An 18,777-nucleotide genomic window follows, 5' to 3' on the forward strand; every position below is an offset into this window, starting at 1 on the left:
AGTTTTATTACATTATATGAGATTATGTCTTCAATTGGAGCAAGAGATTCTTCTGCTGGTTTAGAAGTAAATAAACTGCCATGTTGTAAAAGGGCTGTGAGAGAGCCATGCATCAGGGATCTGTGTGGGGCCTGTAGGAGCTGAGTAGTATGTCTCTGACAGCAAGCGAGAAAGTGAGGACCTAAATCTTTGAGCCACAAGGAACTGAGGCATGCCAACAATCACATGAGCTTGCAAAAGGATCCTGAGCTCAGAAATAAACGTGGTCCAGTGGACATCTTAATAACAGCCTTCTGAGGCCCTGAGTCAGAGGATCATTTAAACCGTACTTGGACTCCTGATCTATGGAAACTGTAAGATAATACATATATGTTTTTTAAGCTATTAAAAATATGGTTATTTGTTTTGCGGCAATGGAAAACTAGTACAGCATATTTCAAAAAAAGTAAAGAAAAGAAAAATTTAGTGAGAAAAGTAACACTATTTTACATTTTGGGGAAATTCCATTATTGTCTAACTTAGTGGAAGATGGCTTCTGTATTCAGTATATCGAGATATCACACATAATTTAGCCTCTGAAAAACTCCACTGTACACTCAAGAGAGAACGAGAATCAAAAAGGCAAATAACATTTTAGTATTATGCATATAGGTTTGACCCTGCAGATCCTCTGAAAGGGATTTGGGGATTCTACTGAGGGCACTGGATTACACTTTTAAGAACTGCTAGATTTTGGAATAAATTTTCAGTAGTCTCCTCCTCTACCACCAACAGAGTATTGAATTGTATGTGGACAAGATTATATAAGATAACGTAACATATATGGAACACTCAGCTTCCTTGACTGTTTTTCACTTGATTTCTGCTTTTATCCTTGAGTTTGTCTATGTGGTTTATTTTCTCTACTCCTTCTGGTAAGAAAATGCAGTAGATCCTTACTGACTCTCATTTCTAGGAGGAATAGATAGAAATATGTTTAATATATAGTGAATTGAGACAGTTTGTCTAAATCATCCTGGCATACTTTGACTGTAGTATTTACCTGCAAAGGTGCTGTAGCCATTGAGAGATTTGATTTAAAAAGATTTGATTTAAAAAGAGGAGTTTTTAAACTGTAGTTTTTCACTTATAAGAAGTTTATAGGAATTTTCTTTTTTTTTTTTTTCTTTGAGAGTCTTGCTCTGTCACCCAGGCTGGATAGAGGTACAGTCATAGGTGACTGCAGCCTCTAGCTCCTGAGATCAAGCAGTCTTCCTACCTTAGCCTCCTAAGTAGCTACGACTACAGGCGAATGCCACCACGCCCAGCTAATTTTTTATTTTTGTTAAGATGGGGTCTGACTGCATTGCCCAGGTGAGTCTCAAACTCCTGGCCTCAAGCAATCTTCCTGGCTTGGCCTCCTAAAGTGCTGACATTACAGGATGAACCACCACACCCAGCCTTATTTTTTAAAAAGTGTGTGTATCTATTTTTATGTATGTGTTTTTTTCTGTATGTGTAATACTTAATAATGGTACTAATTGTTATTTCTCTTGAGTGTTTTTGTTTAATTTTGTGTGACCATTTTTATTCCTAGGAATCCTGCAGAGTGAATTAGTCCCATGCATCTCAAGATAGCTTAATACTTGATAAATTCGCTATTGTCCTAAGATTTGGGATGCAGCTTGGTGTTACAAACATTAATATATTGTGTGGATTTTGTCTTTAGTAATCTGCAGCTACTCTTTTTTTTAAAATAACCAAGTCAGCAAAAATAAATACTACAGAGAATGAAAATTGTTGTTACATATAATCAACTATTTTTATTTCCGTGATACATACCTGAGAGTTGTTAATATCTATTATTTGACACGGTTGGAAATTTTAAGGTATGATTTGGAACTCTTTGTTTGGAAATAAGGTCTTTCAAGGTTGGTTTGAAGGTTATTGGTAGAACAGTTCTCACTTTGCTTACTTAATTACACAGTACTTGAGCTGGAAAATTAAACTTTATTTTGACTTCCCAATCCCTACTAATGCAATCTCTCTTCCACTTTTTCATTTTTTCTTTTATTACATTTCCACCTGAACTTTTCAATCTATTTCTTAGAGTTAGTTTTCACCTTATTTTTCCTCATTGATATTTTCAAATTCCTATTGGGTTTTCTGTATACTCAATCTCTTTAATCACTTTAATCTTCCTTTTCTCTGCCTCAGTTGTGATAAAGCAGGATTAATAAATTTTAGTTACATCTCTCAGAAATATTTATAATATTTTTCACATAACCAAGATGGCAAGACTACAGTGTGTAGGGAGTCAAAATTGTTGCAATGTAAAATAACTTTTTTATTTCTGTGATATATATCTGAAACTCACTTATATGAAAAATTTAACATAAAATTTATGTCTAGAATAAAAACTCCTATCTAGAAATTGTAAGACAACAGATTCTCTTCTATTTGACTTTGTTTAATAAGAATTAGAGTCACGAGGGTGGGAGGTTTGTGAAGATTTGATTTGTGCCCTTGCAATATTTCTTTTTTCTGCCTATACATGTTTGAATCTATGCTTTATTGTTTTATTCTCTCAGAAAGCATAAGGCTTAAGAGTTATGTTTATCTTCAAGGCTGAAGGCCTTGTTCTTTTTATCTGTATTTTTATATCACCTTTGGCTTTTAAGTTCCGAGGACCCTTAAAAACTGTAACACTAACTTACATTTTAAATGAGAGTTCCATAAGAAGTTGCTGAGTGACAGAGATACAGTAGTACCACGTAAGAAGCACTGGACTATAAGTCACAAGATCTAGGTACTAGTTCTAACTTTGGGACCAACCATTTGGTCCAAAAAGCCTTGGATGAAACAACATCATCTCTCTTTTCTGTAGAAGGAGGAGGTTTAGATTCTATTTTAAATGTGATGGGATCTTATCTTAGATAAATCTAAGAGTTACTTTTTACTCCTATCTTGACCATGACCAATCAATGACTAAGTCCTGTTGATTCAACATCTACCTTTTAAGTCTATTCTTTTTTCTCTATCTTATTATGATCACTTTAATCCAGGCCAACTAAAATCTTGCCTGGACTATTACATTAACTTTCTAAATGATCTCTCTGCTTCCACATACAGTGAGATAATATTTTGGTGTATTTATGGTTATATATCCTCCTATGTATTTCTTGTTAACTCCTGAATCTTCTCCATTCTGGCTGCTAGGACTTGATACATCTGTTGACTCAAAAAGGATTGTAACAGCAGAACACATAATTATTCATGGATTTGATTAAAAATCAGAATCTCAACACTTTTCCATGCTCTGTAGGATGTGGCTACTGTTTCTTCTCCAGCTATTTGATTTCTCCCTGAATTGACCTCTTGTGGTTCTTTGATTTTGCCATAATCAATGTCATCTCTTGATCTTTGTATATCTTTGTATATGAGTATTCCATATCTGGAATACTCCTTTGTCCCACTTTTGGCTTGGCCAATGCTTATCATTTGGTGTTTTTCATTTTGAATCTATTTTTTTTGTTTGTTTGTTTAGGAAAACTTTCTATGAACTTCTGAACTCCAAGACTATTTCAAGGTAACCTATTATTACAAGTTTTCTTAACATTTCTAGTCTGAATTCTCAATAACACATATAATTTCTTAGTCTCTGTCTTCCCTGCTATACTACAGATAAAAACTCCTGTAAGGGCTGGATGGTGTCCTCCCTACTTCCTTTTTCCTTTTCTTTTTCTCTTCTTCCCTCCTCCCTCCACTCCTTTTTCTTTCTTTCCTGCTTTAGTACTTAGAAAAGTACCTCTGATACTTTAGTTAGTATTTAAATACTTGTTGAGTGAATGAGTGAATTTTGAACAGTGATTTATTCTCCCAATACCTGCATAAAGCACAATACCTTGAATTGCTGTAACCTTAAGATTCACCACCTTTGGCTGAGGACTGGAATTCAGACTGAGGGCACCATCGAGTGGGGAGGCGCCATCCTCAAGTGGCTTTATAATCAGCACATATTACTGATGAGAGGATATGAGTAGACTTAGAGGACTGTGGAGGCATATTTGGTATGCCTGATACTTGCACATTTATAGGAGGTCATTTAGCAGGAAGCTGACATCCTGCTAAATATAGGTAGGGTAAAAAATCCAGGGAAATTTGAGATATTAGTCTTGATGTAATCCCTTTTGTAACTAAAGCACAATGGAGCAGAAGGCATTTGGGATTCAGCATAAAATTTTGAAGGAACTTTGTAAGTCAGATAATCTTAGCTTGTGCATAATTCAGTCTTCCTTTATACAAATCCCTTATGTCCTCTTCTTGAATACATTTAAGGGCAGCAAGGTGGAACATAACAGCAATTGCTTGAGCCTTTGTCACAGGACTAATTCTAACCAGTTCACTCTTCAGTAGCTCTCCAAAGACTTCTGCCTATATTGGAATAGAAAAAAATGTTCCCATTAGAATCACCATTAATATTGCCTCTAAGCTGAGCCTCCTTAGAGGCAATTGTATTAGTTCTAGTGGCTTCCTGGGCTGTGCTGACAAGGAAGGTAGGCAGGGAAAGATAAAAAAGAAAGAAAGGAGAAGGGAGGCAATGAAAGAGAGTCAGCCAAGTACCTTTCAACTCACTGTTTCCCATTGACACTCAATCAGTGGCAAGCAGCTAGTCAGTACTTGCAGCATATTTAACTGAATGTATTATATAGCTGGCAGTGACAATATATTCTAGTTTATGAGAAGTGTTCTGTCATATGCAAGTTCTAGTGAAAACAAAGTACTTTAAACTTTATTGTTATATCTTTATGTAGATATTTTTTCTTCAGTGTTGAACCTAATGATGTCCTTTAAAATCCTAATGTTCTTAAAACTTCTAAGGCACTTTTTTCTGACAGCCAATGTCAAAGTGAAACAAATATTTGTATTTATAGAATAGGTAGCCTTTGGGAGAAAAGATCCCTCACCACCTTTTGTTCATAGTGTAATGAGTAGAGAGAGGAATTATATGAAAGAAAGGAATTATGAATGGGCACTCTTGGAGGCCAATATTATTCCATAGTATTTCATTTGTTCACATATTTTGCTGAAACACTTTTAATAGCTGTGCCAATGATTACTATTTCTAATATCTTATTTAATAACAATGTGCACTCAATATTTGTTTCTCGAGGAATCTAGGTGCACTTGGAAGTTACTAGGTAACAGGTGACTTGTAGAGGCAGTTAGCAAGTTTAGGTGTGAGTCCTTGAAATCCCAGGGCTATAAACATTCCTTATATTGTGGCTCTTGGTGAATGTAACTATTGGAGATGGAGTTGAAGCTTATTTATGTTGATATAGCTCCCTGAAATTGTAATGTTGCTTTCAGTGGTTCTCTTGTTAGTTACCAAGGAAATACATACTTGGAACTAGCAGTCCTAACTCTGAAAGATTTTCCAAATTGTTTTTTCAGGGATCTTGGTCCTTTTTCTTTTAATTGGTGGAATCTCCAGGTGTCACTCTGGACATTCTCATTGTGGAGCTTAAATCTAGATTTGGTACTCTATAACTAACTCTTGTATTCAACAAGAAAGATATTTCTGCTGTTGCCAGCTTTTACTTTTATTTAATTAAATTAATTAATTTACTTTTGAGTTGGAATCTTACTCTGTCACCCAGGCTGGAGTGCAGTTGCACGATCTTGGCTTACTGCAACCTCTGCCACCTGGGTTCAAGTGATCCTCCTGGCTCAGCCTCCCAAGTAGCTGGGATTACAGGCACCCACCACCACACCTGGCTAATTTTTTGTATTTTTGATAGAGACGGGGTTTCACCATGTTGGCCAGGCTGGTCTCGAAATCCTGGCCTCAGGTGATCCACCCACCTCGGCCTCCCAGAGTACTGGGATTACAGACATGGGCCACCACGCCCAGCTGTTGCCAGGTTTTAGGTGTTGGAACTGCTCTCGCAAAACCTGCTTTTGTACTGGATTATTAAAGCAACCTAGTAATACTTTTGAGAATAATGCCCCTCAAACCAAAGCAGAGTAGGATTAGCCCTTACACTTCTGGCTTAGAAAGAAGAGTGAGAGAGATCACAATTATGGTGCGGCTTCACACATTTGTGGTGGCTTTCACCATGCTTCCCCTTTCTTTTTTGAATTAGATGCCAGAAACTGTTGTGTTATTAGTCTGTTCTGCAGCAATGGTCAGAATTATCGATAGATACAGGGTTGAGTCCCTAAGCAATGCTCTAAAATGTTTTTGTACATCAGAAAACAACATTTTTTTTCAGCTGACCATCAACAAATTTTTAAAACTTATGAAAACTGATGTAACAATTTTGGACTGTTTCCTGATTTTTATCTGAAATTTTATGAGTAGAAATGTACTAGTCATCTTTAGATTTGTAGTGTGGTTATTTAGGTCTAGGCTGTTCTTCCTTTCTTCCATTCCTGAGTGTACTGTATGGTTCATCCTAAGTTGAAGCATAGGTCAAATTATTACATCATTATTATTATTATTATTTTTGAGATGGAGTTTTGCTCTTGTCTCCCAGGCTTGAGTGCAATGGCACAATCTTGGCTCACTGTGCAATCTCCACACACTGCGCGATCTCAGCATACACGTCCACCTCTCGGGTTCAAGCAGTTTTCCTGCCTCACCCTCCCAAGTAGCTGGGATTATAGGCGCATGCCACTACACCTGGCTAATTTTTGTATTTTTAGTAGAGGCGAGGTTTCATCATGCTTCCCCCTTCTTTGTGAATTAAATGCCAGAAACTATTGTGTTATTAGTCTGTTCTGCAGCAATGGTCAGAATGTTGGCCAGGCTGATCGCGAACTCCTGACCTCAGGTGATCTGCCTGCCTTGGCCTCCCAAAGTGTTGCGATAACAGGCGTGAGCTACCGTGCCCGGACCAAATTACCTTTTTTGAATGCCTTCTTCTTCCTCCTTTTGTTAAGAATTCCATCATCTGCCTTTTTTCTTATATGTTATCCCTGAGGTCAATTGATCTATGATCCGTGCCTCAGGGAAATACAGAATACTTTACAACAGAGTACTTTAATGTGCAAAATATATGAAGATACTATTTTCAAAATGTTTGTCTCTGGACTATCTTTCTTATAACCCTTAGATTTTTATCAGTCGGATGCTTCAAGTAGTTAGTGGAACAAGAATAATGCAATGGAAGAGAGAATGCAGTTGTTTCAATTATATAGTTGGGACTACAGATATAAATTTTAAGAAAAGGAAAAATTCCTTTAGCTTTTCAGGGGTTTTTGTTATAGATTATACATGGTGTATATCTTATGATTTTAATGATTCATTAACTTTATTTAGTTATTTGTTTATTTTCATGTATGGAATATTTTAATAGAAATGCTTTGGTACTCTTAAAAATTAAAACTAAACCCAGCCTGTAAAATCTAAGTGTGTCGTGAATTATCATGGCTTATCAGGTTAGAGACTTGGGCTGTTTTTAATTCAAGAGCATAACTTTCCAATTTTGATTCTTTTATTTAATTTTTGAGTTGGTGTTAACTTTCTTAAGATATTTAGCTTAGCCACTAGGCATTTATAAACCAAGATTCTTAAATAATTTTAATTTAAGAATTTACACTTCTTTTTTTTCTTATTTATTTATTTTTATTATTATACTTTAAGTTCTAAGGTACATATGCACAAAGTACAGGTTTGTTACATATGTATACATGTGTCATGTTGGTGTGCTGCACCCATTAACTCGTCATTTCCGTTAGGTGTATCTCCTAATGCTATCCCTCCCGCCTGCCCCCACCCCATGACAGGCCCCAGTATGTGATGTTCCCCACCCTGTATCCAAGTGTTCTCATTGTTCAATTCCCACCTATGAGTGAGAACATGCGATGTTTGGTTTTCTGTCCTTGCGACAGTTTGCTCAGAATGATGGTTTCCAGCTTCATCCATGTCCCTACAAAGGACATGAACTCATCCTTTTTTATGGCTGCATAGTATTCCATGGTATATATGTGCCGTATTTTCTTAATCCAGTCTATCTTTGATGGACATTTGGGTTGGTTCCAGGTCTTTGCTATTGTGAATAGTGCCACAGTAAACATAAGTGTACATGTGTCTTTATAGCAGCATGATTTATAATCCTTTGGGTGTATACCCAGTAATGGGATGAAAAAAGGAACATGCATTCGTATGTTCATTGCAGCACTACTCACAATAGTAAAGACATTGCACCCATCTAAATGCCCATCAATGGTAGACTGCATAAAAAAAAGTGGTACATATAAGGCATGGAATACTATGCAGCAATGAAAAAGAACAAGATCATGTTTTTTTGGAGGAACATGGATGGAGCTAGAGGTCATTATTCTTAGCAAACTGATACAGGAACAGAAAATCAAATACTGTATGTTCTCACTTATAAGTGGGAGCTACATGATGAGAGCACGTGGACACATAGAGGGGAACAACAGACACTGTGGCCCATTGGAGGGTGCAGGCTAGGAGGAGGGAGAGGTTCAGGAAAAATAATTAATAAGTACTATGCTTGATATCTGGATGATGAAATAATCTGTACAACAAACTTCCATGACACAAATTTACCTATGTAACATACCTACACATGTACCCCTAAACTTAAAAGTTAAAAAAAACTTAAAAAAAAAAAACAAAAGAATTTACACTTCAAATATTTTTGAGGATGATGTAAAGAAGTTAGTGCTGAGTTTTGGTTTCTCTTGTCATTTGGATGTTTCATAGTACTAATTACACAATTTGAGTTATTACAGAATTTTAGGAACTTACTGTTTAAGAAGGAGAAGTCAGGCACAGTGGCCCACACCTGTAATCTTAACACTTTGGGAGGCTGAGGAGGGAGGATTGATGGAGGCCAGGAGTTCAAGACTCGCCTGGGCAACATAGTGAGACCCCCCCACATCTACAAGAAAATAAAAAATTATTCAGGCATGATGGTGCACACCTATAGTCTTAGCTACATGGGAGGCCAAAGCGAGAGGATCAGCTGAACCCAGGAGTTTGGGGTTACACCCAGGTGACACAGCAAGACGCTGTCTCAAAATATCTATATCTATACCTATATCTATATTGATATAGAAGGGGAGAAACCATTGCTAATGATAAAGCTAATCACATGAAAGCTAATAATCTACTATTTTATTTACTTGAGCATTGCTAAAGAAAAGTTCATGGGCCAACATCATATTTAATATGTGATGGTTAATGATTGTATTATAATTTTAGAGTTCTCCACTGTTTGTAAATTAAATTTTGAGCTTTACTTGTGGCTAGTGTATCAAAAAGTATAAATAAAAACATTTGTCATGTTCTTACCCAGAAATAATCAATATTATCATTTTGGTTTATATTGTTGCAGTGTGCTCTCAGATTTTGAACATTTAAAAACCTTCTGAGATATACTACTAAATATTTATTAAAATGTTGTACCAATGTACACTCCTACCAATAAATATGGTATGAGACTGTGTATTTTTTGATCCTCTGGTCAATATTTTGTCAATTTAATAGGAAAAATACATTACCTTATTATTTTTATTTGCATTCTTTTGATTGCTTTTAGATTGAACTTATTCAGGTGTTGATTAGTTTTTTAGATATCTTCTGTCATGAATTGCCTTGCTTCCAAAAGTTCCTTAACACATCTTCTGTTAGAACTCTTATTATCACTGTCATTTCCAGTGAGGCACTAAAAATTCTAATAGAACATACATAGAGAAAGCAATTGCCATCATCTATACCATTTGTAAGAGTTAATGTCTCTCTGCTGGACTCAGTGTAAATATGGAGCTGATGCTTGGAAGTCCTTTTGAGTTTATCTAATTTTTCTGGAAAAGGATAATCATAAGCCCGACATCCTATCAGCACTAACGGATAGAAGGATAGAGACTTGGACAAGGAAAATATAAATATTTGTCAAATGAGTAAGTGTGATAAATAAAAGATACTTGAGCATAATTATTAGAATTCAGATACCAGTAATTTGATTCCCTAAATAGTTCATAGTGAGTTTACTTCCAAACACTTTATAATTTATAAAATGCGTTGGTACTTATGAGATTTTAATACAGTAATTTCCCTATGAGGTGATATAGCTTATTTTATATTTGGTAAAACCATAGCTCAGATACATAAAGTAAATATGCTGAGGTAATATAGCTAGTTTGGGTTGGGGTCAGTACTTAAAACCAGGCTGCCTGATGGCAAATACCGTGTTCTTTCTGTTCTGACAGAAGTCTCCAGTATTTATGTTACATGTGAACCTACACTATATTGAAAATTTAAAACAAACATTATCTGTAAACATTCTTTGTAATATTCAGGATATCCATAACAAATTACAAAGTCCATTCAAAGCACAATGTTTTTGATTGCAAATATTGGTTACTCCTGTGTTTATGACCCTTATAAGATGATGTGGCAGACTAAAAATAAATAAGCAAAAAAACCCTGTAGAAACTGAGAACCAAATGAAGTCCTGAGGTGGTTTCCTATCCTGTCTATGTATGTTATTGAAAAAGAATTAACTTTTTGTTAACATGTAGGCATCCATTTATTCAATAAATGTTTAATGAACTGCCTACTCTGTACTAGGCACTATGCTTGATGAGTGACACAAGAGTGCAGGACTTAAACTCATGGAATTGAGGGTGAAAGATATTAAACATTTTTTTCAAGTAAATATATAGTCACACATATCAAATGCTGTGAAGAATGAGCACAGGGTACAATGAGAATGCATAATAGGGGACCTAATTTAGGTCAGAGAAAGTCTTTCTGAAGGAGGGACATTTGAGCCCTTAAGGATGAGTAGGAGCAGGTTAAAGGGTGGTAATGGAGAAGGAAGGTGGAAGAAATCATTTCTGGGATACTGAGGGAACTAGAAGAAAACTGCTCGGTAGTATGGGTGTTGTATAGTGAGAGCTGGAAAAATAAGTCTCTGAGGAAGGCAGTTGATATATCATTGACTCTTTCAAATGAGTCATTTTTAAGTCTCTTTCTAGTGTTTACATTGCTTAGACCACTTTGACGCTTTTTCTATGACTTGGTCTTCATATGCAATTTTGAAATATAAAAGAAACCTTTTTAATAACAAATGTTGTTTTGCAGTATGATCACCTTCTTACTTAATAGACTTGTTTCTAAAGGGCTTCTGATTATTGATAAAAATTAAATCTATTTAAAAGGGGAGACTTTAAATTTTTTCCCATCACAGATAGTACGAGCTGTGAAATTGACTTGAAAATAAGAATTTTTTAAATGTTTGTTTACGCTTGTAGAAATTGACCTTTCATAGATGTGAAAAGTCAACTCATAATCAGAGGCTTAAAAATTAAAGCACATCAGGTTGCTTCTGCTTGAGGTAAATGGAAGAAGCCCATTTAAAATTACTTGTGAGTTAAAACATTTGAGATATTTGCTGTAACTAAAATACCTTTGATTAGGACACTGACAGGTAGTTTTCCTATTCTTCTATCGAAATTGGCCATTTTACAATAGGTGTGCATTTGTGTGTGTGTGTGTGTATGTGTACATGTGCACATGTGTGTACATGTGCACATGTGTGTACATGTGTAAAAAAATAGAATCATAGGGAAGGAGCATAGAGAATGGAGTCCAAAGCAAGGACTCCAAAAGCAAAAAAATATAAATTTTTTTGAAAAAAAAATTCAAAATATGTTTGCTATCTTTTATAAATTATGTGATATTTAATTCAATACAGCTTCAGGCCAGGCACAGTGGCTCATGCCTGTAATCCCAGCACTTTGAGAGGCCAGGCTGGGTGGATCACTTGAGGTCAGGAGTTTGAGACCAGCCTGGCCAATATGGTGAAAGCCTGTCTCCACTGAAAATACAAAATTAGCTGGGCGTGGTGGCACACTCCTGTAATCCCAGCTACTCAGGAGGCTGAGGCAGAATTGCTTGAACCAGGGAGGCAGATGTTGCGGGGAGCACCACTGCATTCCAGCCTGGGTGACAATGAGTGACACTCTGTCTCCAAAAAAAAAAAAAAAAAAAAATTAATTAATTTAAAAATAAATAAATAAAGCCTCAGTTTCTTTTCATCCATAAAATGAGAGTGGCATTAGCACATACAATGTTTTCTGGATATTAAAAAATAAATTTGGAAGTGCTTTATAAACTGAAAATACTTTATGATTTTTAGGCATGTATGTGTGTTTGACAAATAGATTGGTGTATACCTGTAAAAATCTGAAATAATAAATAATCTTGAAGTAATAAAATAATAAACTGAAATAATAAAATAGGGACATTCTTAGTTGAGAAGAAACCCATAATTGAACATCTTATTTTTAAAAATGGTTGTTTAAAAATTTATATTATTACATGTTTAATTTGTGTTGTTCTTTTGTGACATGATTATGCCAAAAAAGAATTCATAGCTTTTAAAAACTTAATGTATTTAAATGTCTATTTATTGATAGTGTGTGGAAAAGGATAAAAAGGCAATGAGTTGCGGTAAAAAGGGCAAAAAGGGCTGGATCTACTAAAGAAATGTCAAAGGTTAGGAGCTATTAAAAGTCAACAAGTATACTAAACATCTCTGTAAGTGAGTTGATATTTAAAATTTGGCTTACACACTAGTTTTAGAGATCTGTTATAGAAAGATAGCTGCACTTTGGTATAGGATAATCTAAATGTTTATCAGAAACAGAATTATTCAATGATAATAGATGATGATGGGGTGGCTTTCCAAGACCGTAGGAGCCCTCAGGAAACATTTTCTTCTACAAAATACTATGACCACCATTACTGAAATAAATTAGTAATAACTGATGAAGTGTCTAAATAAATTAGTAATAACTAATTTATTATTACTAAATAAATTAGTAATAACTGATGAAGTGTCTCCGGCCTTGACTGTAGGGTTTTTCCTCCGCTTGGATTTGGAGAGAAGTTTTAATTTAGTGTGTGGTGTTTAGGTGAATTTTAATTGATAAGCTATCATTTTTTCCTAAAATTATGTGAATAACCATGTAGTCACTATGTATATAGCCTTTAGAAAGGAACTAGATTCAACATTATCCACTTTGCTTTAAAAATAAATAAATGGAGAAATTTTAAAATGAGAAATTAAAACACCTAAGTACATGTTTTCCAAATGTACTTCTCTTAGAAGCATGGCATTTTAAATGCAGATGATAAATGCTCTATTGTTGATCATATTTTCATTGCTTCATGACATCAAAAGAAGAATCTACCACTTATTTTTAGAGTGTTCTGGTCCTTTGCAGCAGCTTGCACGTTGAAGAGATACACTCTGTTGCTGGAGTTATTTGTTTTTCAGGAAAAGAGAAAAGGGTTGGGGAAATGCATGATTTCTCTTATTCTTACTCAGTAGTAGCATTGAGAAGATACCTTGTTCCCATTTTTATTACTTCTGATATTTTATTGCTGGCAGCCAGATGTGCTAAAACTCCTGACGACAGCATCTATTCATTGCGTGTTTTTAATAGGCTTAGAGAAATATGAGTAGAGTACATGAGAGCAGCTCAGCTTCACACTTCAGCTGGGAATGCCCAAAAAGCTTACTGCTGTTTAGAATTCTTGCTACAGTCAGGAGAAAGCCGAAAGCTGCACGGGTACTGAATCTCTTACAACTGAATTAGAAGAATAATGACTGTACAATTAACTATCAACCTCTGTTCATTTAAGCACAGTTTTTACAGAGCTCAGGAGAAATATGGAACTTGATTGGCATGTTTTTATTTGATGGTGTCAGCAAATAGATGATTTTAAAGACAGGTGGTAGAGAAAAATAAGAGAAGGGGGAAAAAAAGAAAGAAAATGCAATTTGAGACATTGCGCCAGGTCTGCAATTCTGTTTTATCTCATTTTCATGGGGTTTTTTCATCCCCACCAAATATCTTACAAAATGAGCTTTTTGGACAAACACTGAACAATGCAAGGTGAGTAGAGCTAAACTCTATTTTCTTTTAATATTGTTGTTTTCAGAATAATAATCTTATGTGCCTGTAAAAATTGTTTTGTATTAAAATGCTAGTATTACAAAGGTGTTGTCTTTTTACTGTAAATTTAAAATTTTATGTAGCATTCTTAATTTGATTTTAAGAAGGAAAATAAGCTTACTTCAAAGCAGAAAAAGCATCTTAAATTTAACTAGCTTGACCTCCGAAACGTAATACAGATATCAGGCTGTTTCATTATTTTGTTTTCTAAATACGTAAAATGACTTAAAAATGCCAGATAGATGTTTTCTTTGTGATCATGGCAGTGATTACATTGCATATATAAGGATGGGGCCATATAATCATATGTGATTTGGTTGAAAATGTGAATTAGCAATCGTGCATGCTCCTGTGAAACATGTGGTAGATGTTTTCTAGGTTTAAGACATTTCTCTATGCAGGGTAGCTCAATAATCACTTTTAAACAAGATATATTGTGGAACTGCGAATAATGCTTTGCATTAGGTCGGCTAATTTGGCAGGATTCTTTGTTATAAATTCCTATTGCTTTTTCAACCTGATCATTTTCCTGTGGTGAAGCCTGTTAAATTATGAACATATCTTTCAGATGGTTTCTCTGGCTTACACTAAAAGATATTCTATTAAAGAATGCTTTTGGAATGCAGTTTTATCACCCAGTTCTTTGCTCATTTAAGTTGTTTGGCTTTTGACAATTTCTCATGTTACATACTTAGTATAAAAAAGACCTCATTTTAACTAAATATATGTGGAAAAGACTGAGAAAGAAATTCTGTGAACATGGCAATGTACTGAAACCTTCTGGAAACTGATGGGGAACTAATAGTGCATAAAATATTGAATGGTTTTACTCGTCTCTTCTTTTTAGTATCTCTGCATAATGTGAGGCATCCTGTTTTGGAGATTTAAAAAATACCTGTTATACAATATGTATCTTAATATAGCAAATGAAAACAAGGCTTTTAAAATTTGTTGGCATTTAAAATGTTTACTGATGATAAATATATTTACAACCTTTACTTTGAATATGGGATAACATATCTATTTCTTATAAAATTTCACTTTCTTTCCTTAATCCAGTTTTATTCAATAAATGAATTGGATTTTGTTTATATTTTATCTTGAGACTAATTAAAAACATAAAACAGTATATGAAATGTTAGGATATGCTAAATTGGATATCTATATTTTAAGATGCTTTTTTCCTTTTTTAAAGTAATACATCAGTTTAGTGTCTATAATTTATGAAAAAATATCTATTTTATGTTATATTTAAATTAAAAAGCAAGTATGGCTTTCTAAAAATTTCCATGTCCTGAAGCTACCAGAGTTTTAGGATTTGTACTCATCCTTTATAAACCTTTTCCTTGTTTTAATTCCATCTTTTTTTAATGCTAAGAATTTATGTGTAAGCTTATTAATATTAGGGTTTAGGTATAGAAATTATGCTATTAACAGCATAGTAAAGAATTGGTTTTAAAGTAAGTATTATTAATTTAAAAATCTGAAAATAACTATTTTTTGAGGAAATTGTGTGCATCCCTATCACTGTGTACTTGCTTTGGCTTCAAGTTTCTTTTATTGTTGGCATGCCTCTAATTTCAGTAAGAGCCTTTAAAGCTGTCATTAAAATCTGGACTTTTATGCTGCTGCCCTTAAACATTAGACTATGAAGTTTTTAATACTTCTCTATGACCAATATGATTTAACTTATATTGATTATTATCTAAAATTATCCCAAACTACCAATTAATCAATAAAGAATTTATCTTGCTTTAGGGGAAAAAATCTCTGCCTTTATATGTCCTTAACTTATTAGTCTTTAAAAATCATGTGACCTTATATCACAAATACATCTATGCATCTTCATAAATGATCAGCTACTTGATTTTACTTTTAAGATCAATCAAAAAGTTCTGCAAATAGTTATTGTTTTAGAAGTATGATGAGTGAAAAAATAAGTATATGAATCTTGTGCTTCCACATATTTTAATTTTTTGGTTATTTTTTGTGTTCAGTTTAGATACAAGGGTCTTTTAAACCTTTTATTCTGCTTATATTCTTTCAAACAATATAAGTGCTTATGTATCCTGCATAGGTATTAACATTTTAGTTAACACTAAAGTGGAAAGTAAAGATATAGACTAAAAAATTATTCTTGAACAAAAATATCATGGAAGAAGAATGACCTGAATATGTCATCAAAATATCTCATATGCAAGAATTTAAATTTTTTTTCTGAATAATGGACCTTTCAATTAGACCTCTATGATCTTCTTAAGCATCAATTTAAGCATCAATTATATAACTATCACCTCTGGAAAGAACAGTGTTGGTTGTTAGTACATGAATAGTGATCATTTAATTGTTTGGAGCAGTTGACATGGAAGATTCAGTATTTGTATTGTGACATTAACTATAATCTTTAAATTGATAGAAAAATAGCCATCAATTTGGACAATTAGATATTTTATTCTGAATTGCTTTCTAGTAGGGATTACTAGAATAGTACTATGCATCATCTGTAGACAATATATTATTAAAAGGGGACCCTTTCAAGTAGTTTTTAAACTAAGACTTCTGTTTGGTAGCTAATCTTATTCCCAAATCTGCAACTCAGCTTTCATTAGGATTTTAGATGGTGAGGCATTTGACTTCTATGACATATTAGCAATAAAACATTAAAGGATGAAAATCTTCCATAATAACTGCTCCAGAAAAATTTCCAAGTTCAATTTGTCAAAGGAGGAAAGATTTTTAAATCCACCAGTAATACTGTATGTGTCATAAGTCTCCCAACTGGAGATTAATATAGATTGTTAAGTGAATTCATTAAGTAATGATTAAATGAAATTTATCTATGAGTAATAATTATTAAAATATTTTAGACTAACTTTTTGTTGGAAACCATACAGCACAAACCTTATTTTCATACTGAAAGTGTTTAGCTTATTCTCTTATTGTATGGTTCTTGAGTGCCATTTTAGTGCATGAAGGAGGCAGCAGGATTCTTTGTTCTTTTGCAGCTAAAATGAAACAACTGGAAGTCTAGCAAAAAAAAAAAAAATCGTCTTCATCCTGCATAAACTCACTTGACTCACTTAATAGGTTTTGATGAAATGCCACTTTAGTTTAATTTTTTGTTATCAAGTTTTCTCATTGTAAACTCTCTCAAGTGAAATTAATCAGGACACAAAGATAATTGCTTTTATCATTAATAAAAAAGTCAAGTACTGAGTTCAATATGAAATCTAATTTTTGTCAGCTTGTCTTTGGAAGCAAACATAAATATTGAGATGCTAGAAGATGTATTTTTTAGCATGGTTCACTGCATTGAGTTATCAATTGCTTTGGGCAATATTCAAATAAACATGCTAATGATGGCTATTTTTTGTGATAAAATTCATCCTCTAAGTTTTTCCATTTGCCAATTTTTAGCCATCTTTTTTATACAATAAAGAGATCTGTATTTTCCTCTAGATGTATTTCTTTGCCACTGAATGTGTGACAGTGAATTTGCTGTGCCTTCTGGCCACACAGGGGCATAATAGAACTGGAATTTATTTAGAGTAGATATTAAAAACAGTCTCTCCGTATACATACAATGAAATATGCAGACTTTCATATTTAAAAGTAAGTAAAGAAAAAATGTTAGTAGACTGAAGAATATTTGTAGTTTGTTTTTTTTTCAGTTACAAATAAGATAACCATATGATCCAGTTTGCCCGGAGTATTCCCAATTTATGCCTGCAGTCATCCAGTGATTATTATTTTTTTTTTTTTTATCACTTTTTTTTTTTTTTTTTATACTTTAAGTTCTAGGGTACATGTGCATGACGTTTATATCATGTATAACTCCCCCATGCAATCCCTCCCTCCTCCCCCCTCCCCATGATAGGCCCCAGTGTGTGATGTTCCCCTTCCAGTGATTATTATTAGTACTATTCTCTCTCAAAGGTGTTGCAATTTGAAAGTAAATTACAGGGCTACTCTAATTATAAAAGTGAAATATAAAGCTTAAATTCACTTAGTTTAAGTGGATTCTTTTCCATTGAAACATTGACACTTTTCTAAAACATTAATATTTTAAGTAAAATGTGATTTGCTAAATAAATGTTTATTTAGTATTATTTTTGATCAGAAGTTCTAAGTTATTCCTGTAGCATTTATTATTGCTTTGGTTTACAATCAAACCAGTAATTTGTGTTCAGGAATTCTGGCACAGATAATGATTCTTCATCATGGTACGTTAATGACTACTTTGACATTGAAAGAACAACATGCTTACTTTTCATAGTTCTCAGGGTGCTCTCTACACAGTGTGCTTTGTTTGGACTTGGTATGATTCCAGCACAACTGATTTTTCATATTGCAAGAAAAGTCTGTGTTACGAGTTATAAAGCACCCAGTCATCTAATATACACATTTTATGTACATATATATACTTTATTAAACATACATAATTGTGGTTATAAAATATTTTTATAACGATAACATTATTCATTATAGACATAAAAGCTTATAACACAGTTATCTATTTAGACTTCTAATCAAAATGGCTTTTGATTTAGATATGTGTGTCATTAGTATTTTCACAAGAATACCTGTGGATCTTAGCGATATACTACAATTATTAGTATAGGTCCTTAATCTGACACTGATCTACAGTCTTTAAGCATTTTCTTTATTGAAAACAGTTTTATAAAGCTACTGCTTTTGGTGATGACTGACAGGTAAATGTTAACTCTACTTTTAAATTATCAACTTCTGTATGATCATAAAGGATTTTAAAAGTTGGAAATAATTACTAGTAAA

General features: G+C 33.7%; 1 protein-coding gene across 9 annotated transcripts in view; it reads left to right on the plus strand.

Annotated features, from left to right (window-relative positions):
• The window catches only part of RIMS2 (regulating synaptic membrane exocytosis 2), a 586,897-nt gene that overhangs the window by 108,380 nt on the left and 459,740 nt on the right, over positions 1–18,777 (plus strand). For 5 of the 9 annotated variants that reach the window (XM_033203203.1, XM_033203200.1, XM_033203204.1 and 2 more), the window contains exon 1: positions 13,483–13,923. The exons of the other annotated variants lie outside the window; for them this stretch is intronic. In XM_033203203.1, the coding sequence (XP_033059094.1) occupies positions 13,802–13,923 (122 nt within the window). In that variant the 5' untranslated portion in view covers positions 13,483–13,801. Of the gene's footprint in view, positions 1–13,482; positions 13,924–18,777 lie in introns of those variants that run through there. 9 annotated transcript variants of the gene reach the window in all.

This window comes from Trachypithecus francoisi, unplaced genomic scaffold (assembly GCF_009764315.1).
Source record: "Trachypithecus francoisi isolate TF-2019V2 unplaced genomic scaffold, Tfra_2.0 Lachesis_group7, whole genome shotgun sequence".
NCBI lineage: Eukaryota > Metazoa > Chordata > Mammalia > Primates > Cercopithecidae > Trachypithecus > Trachypithecus francoisi.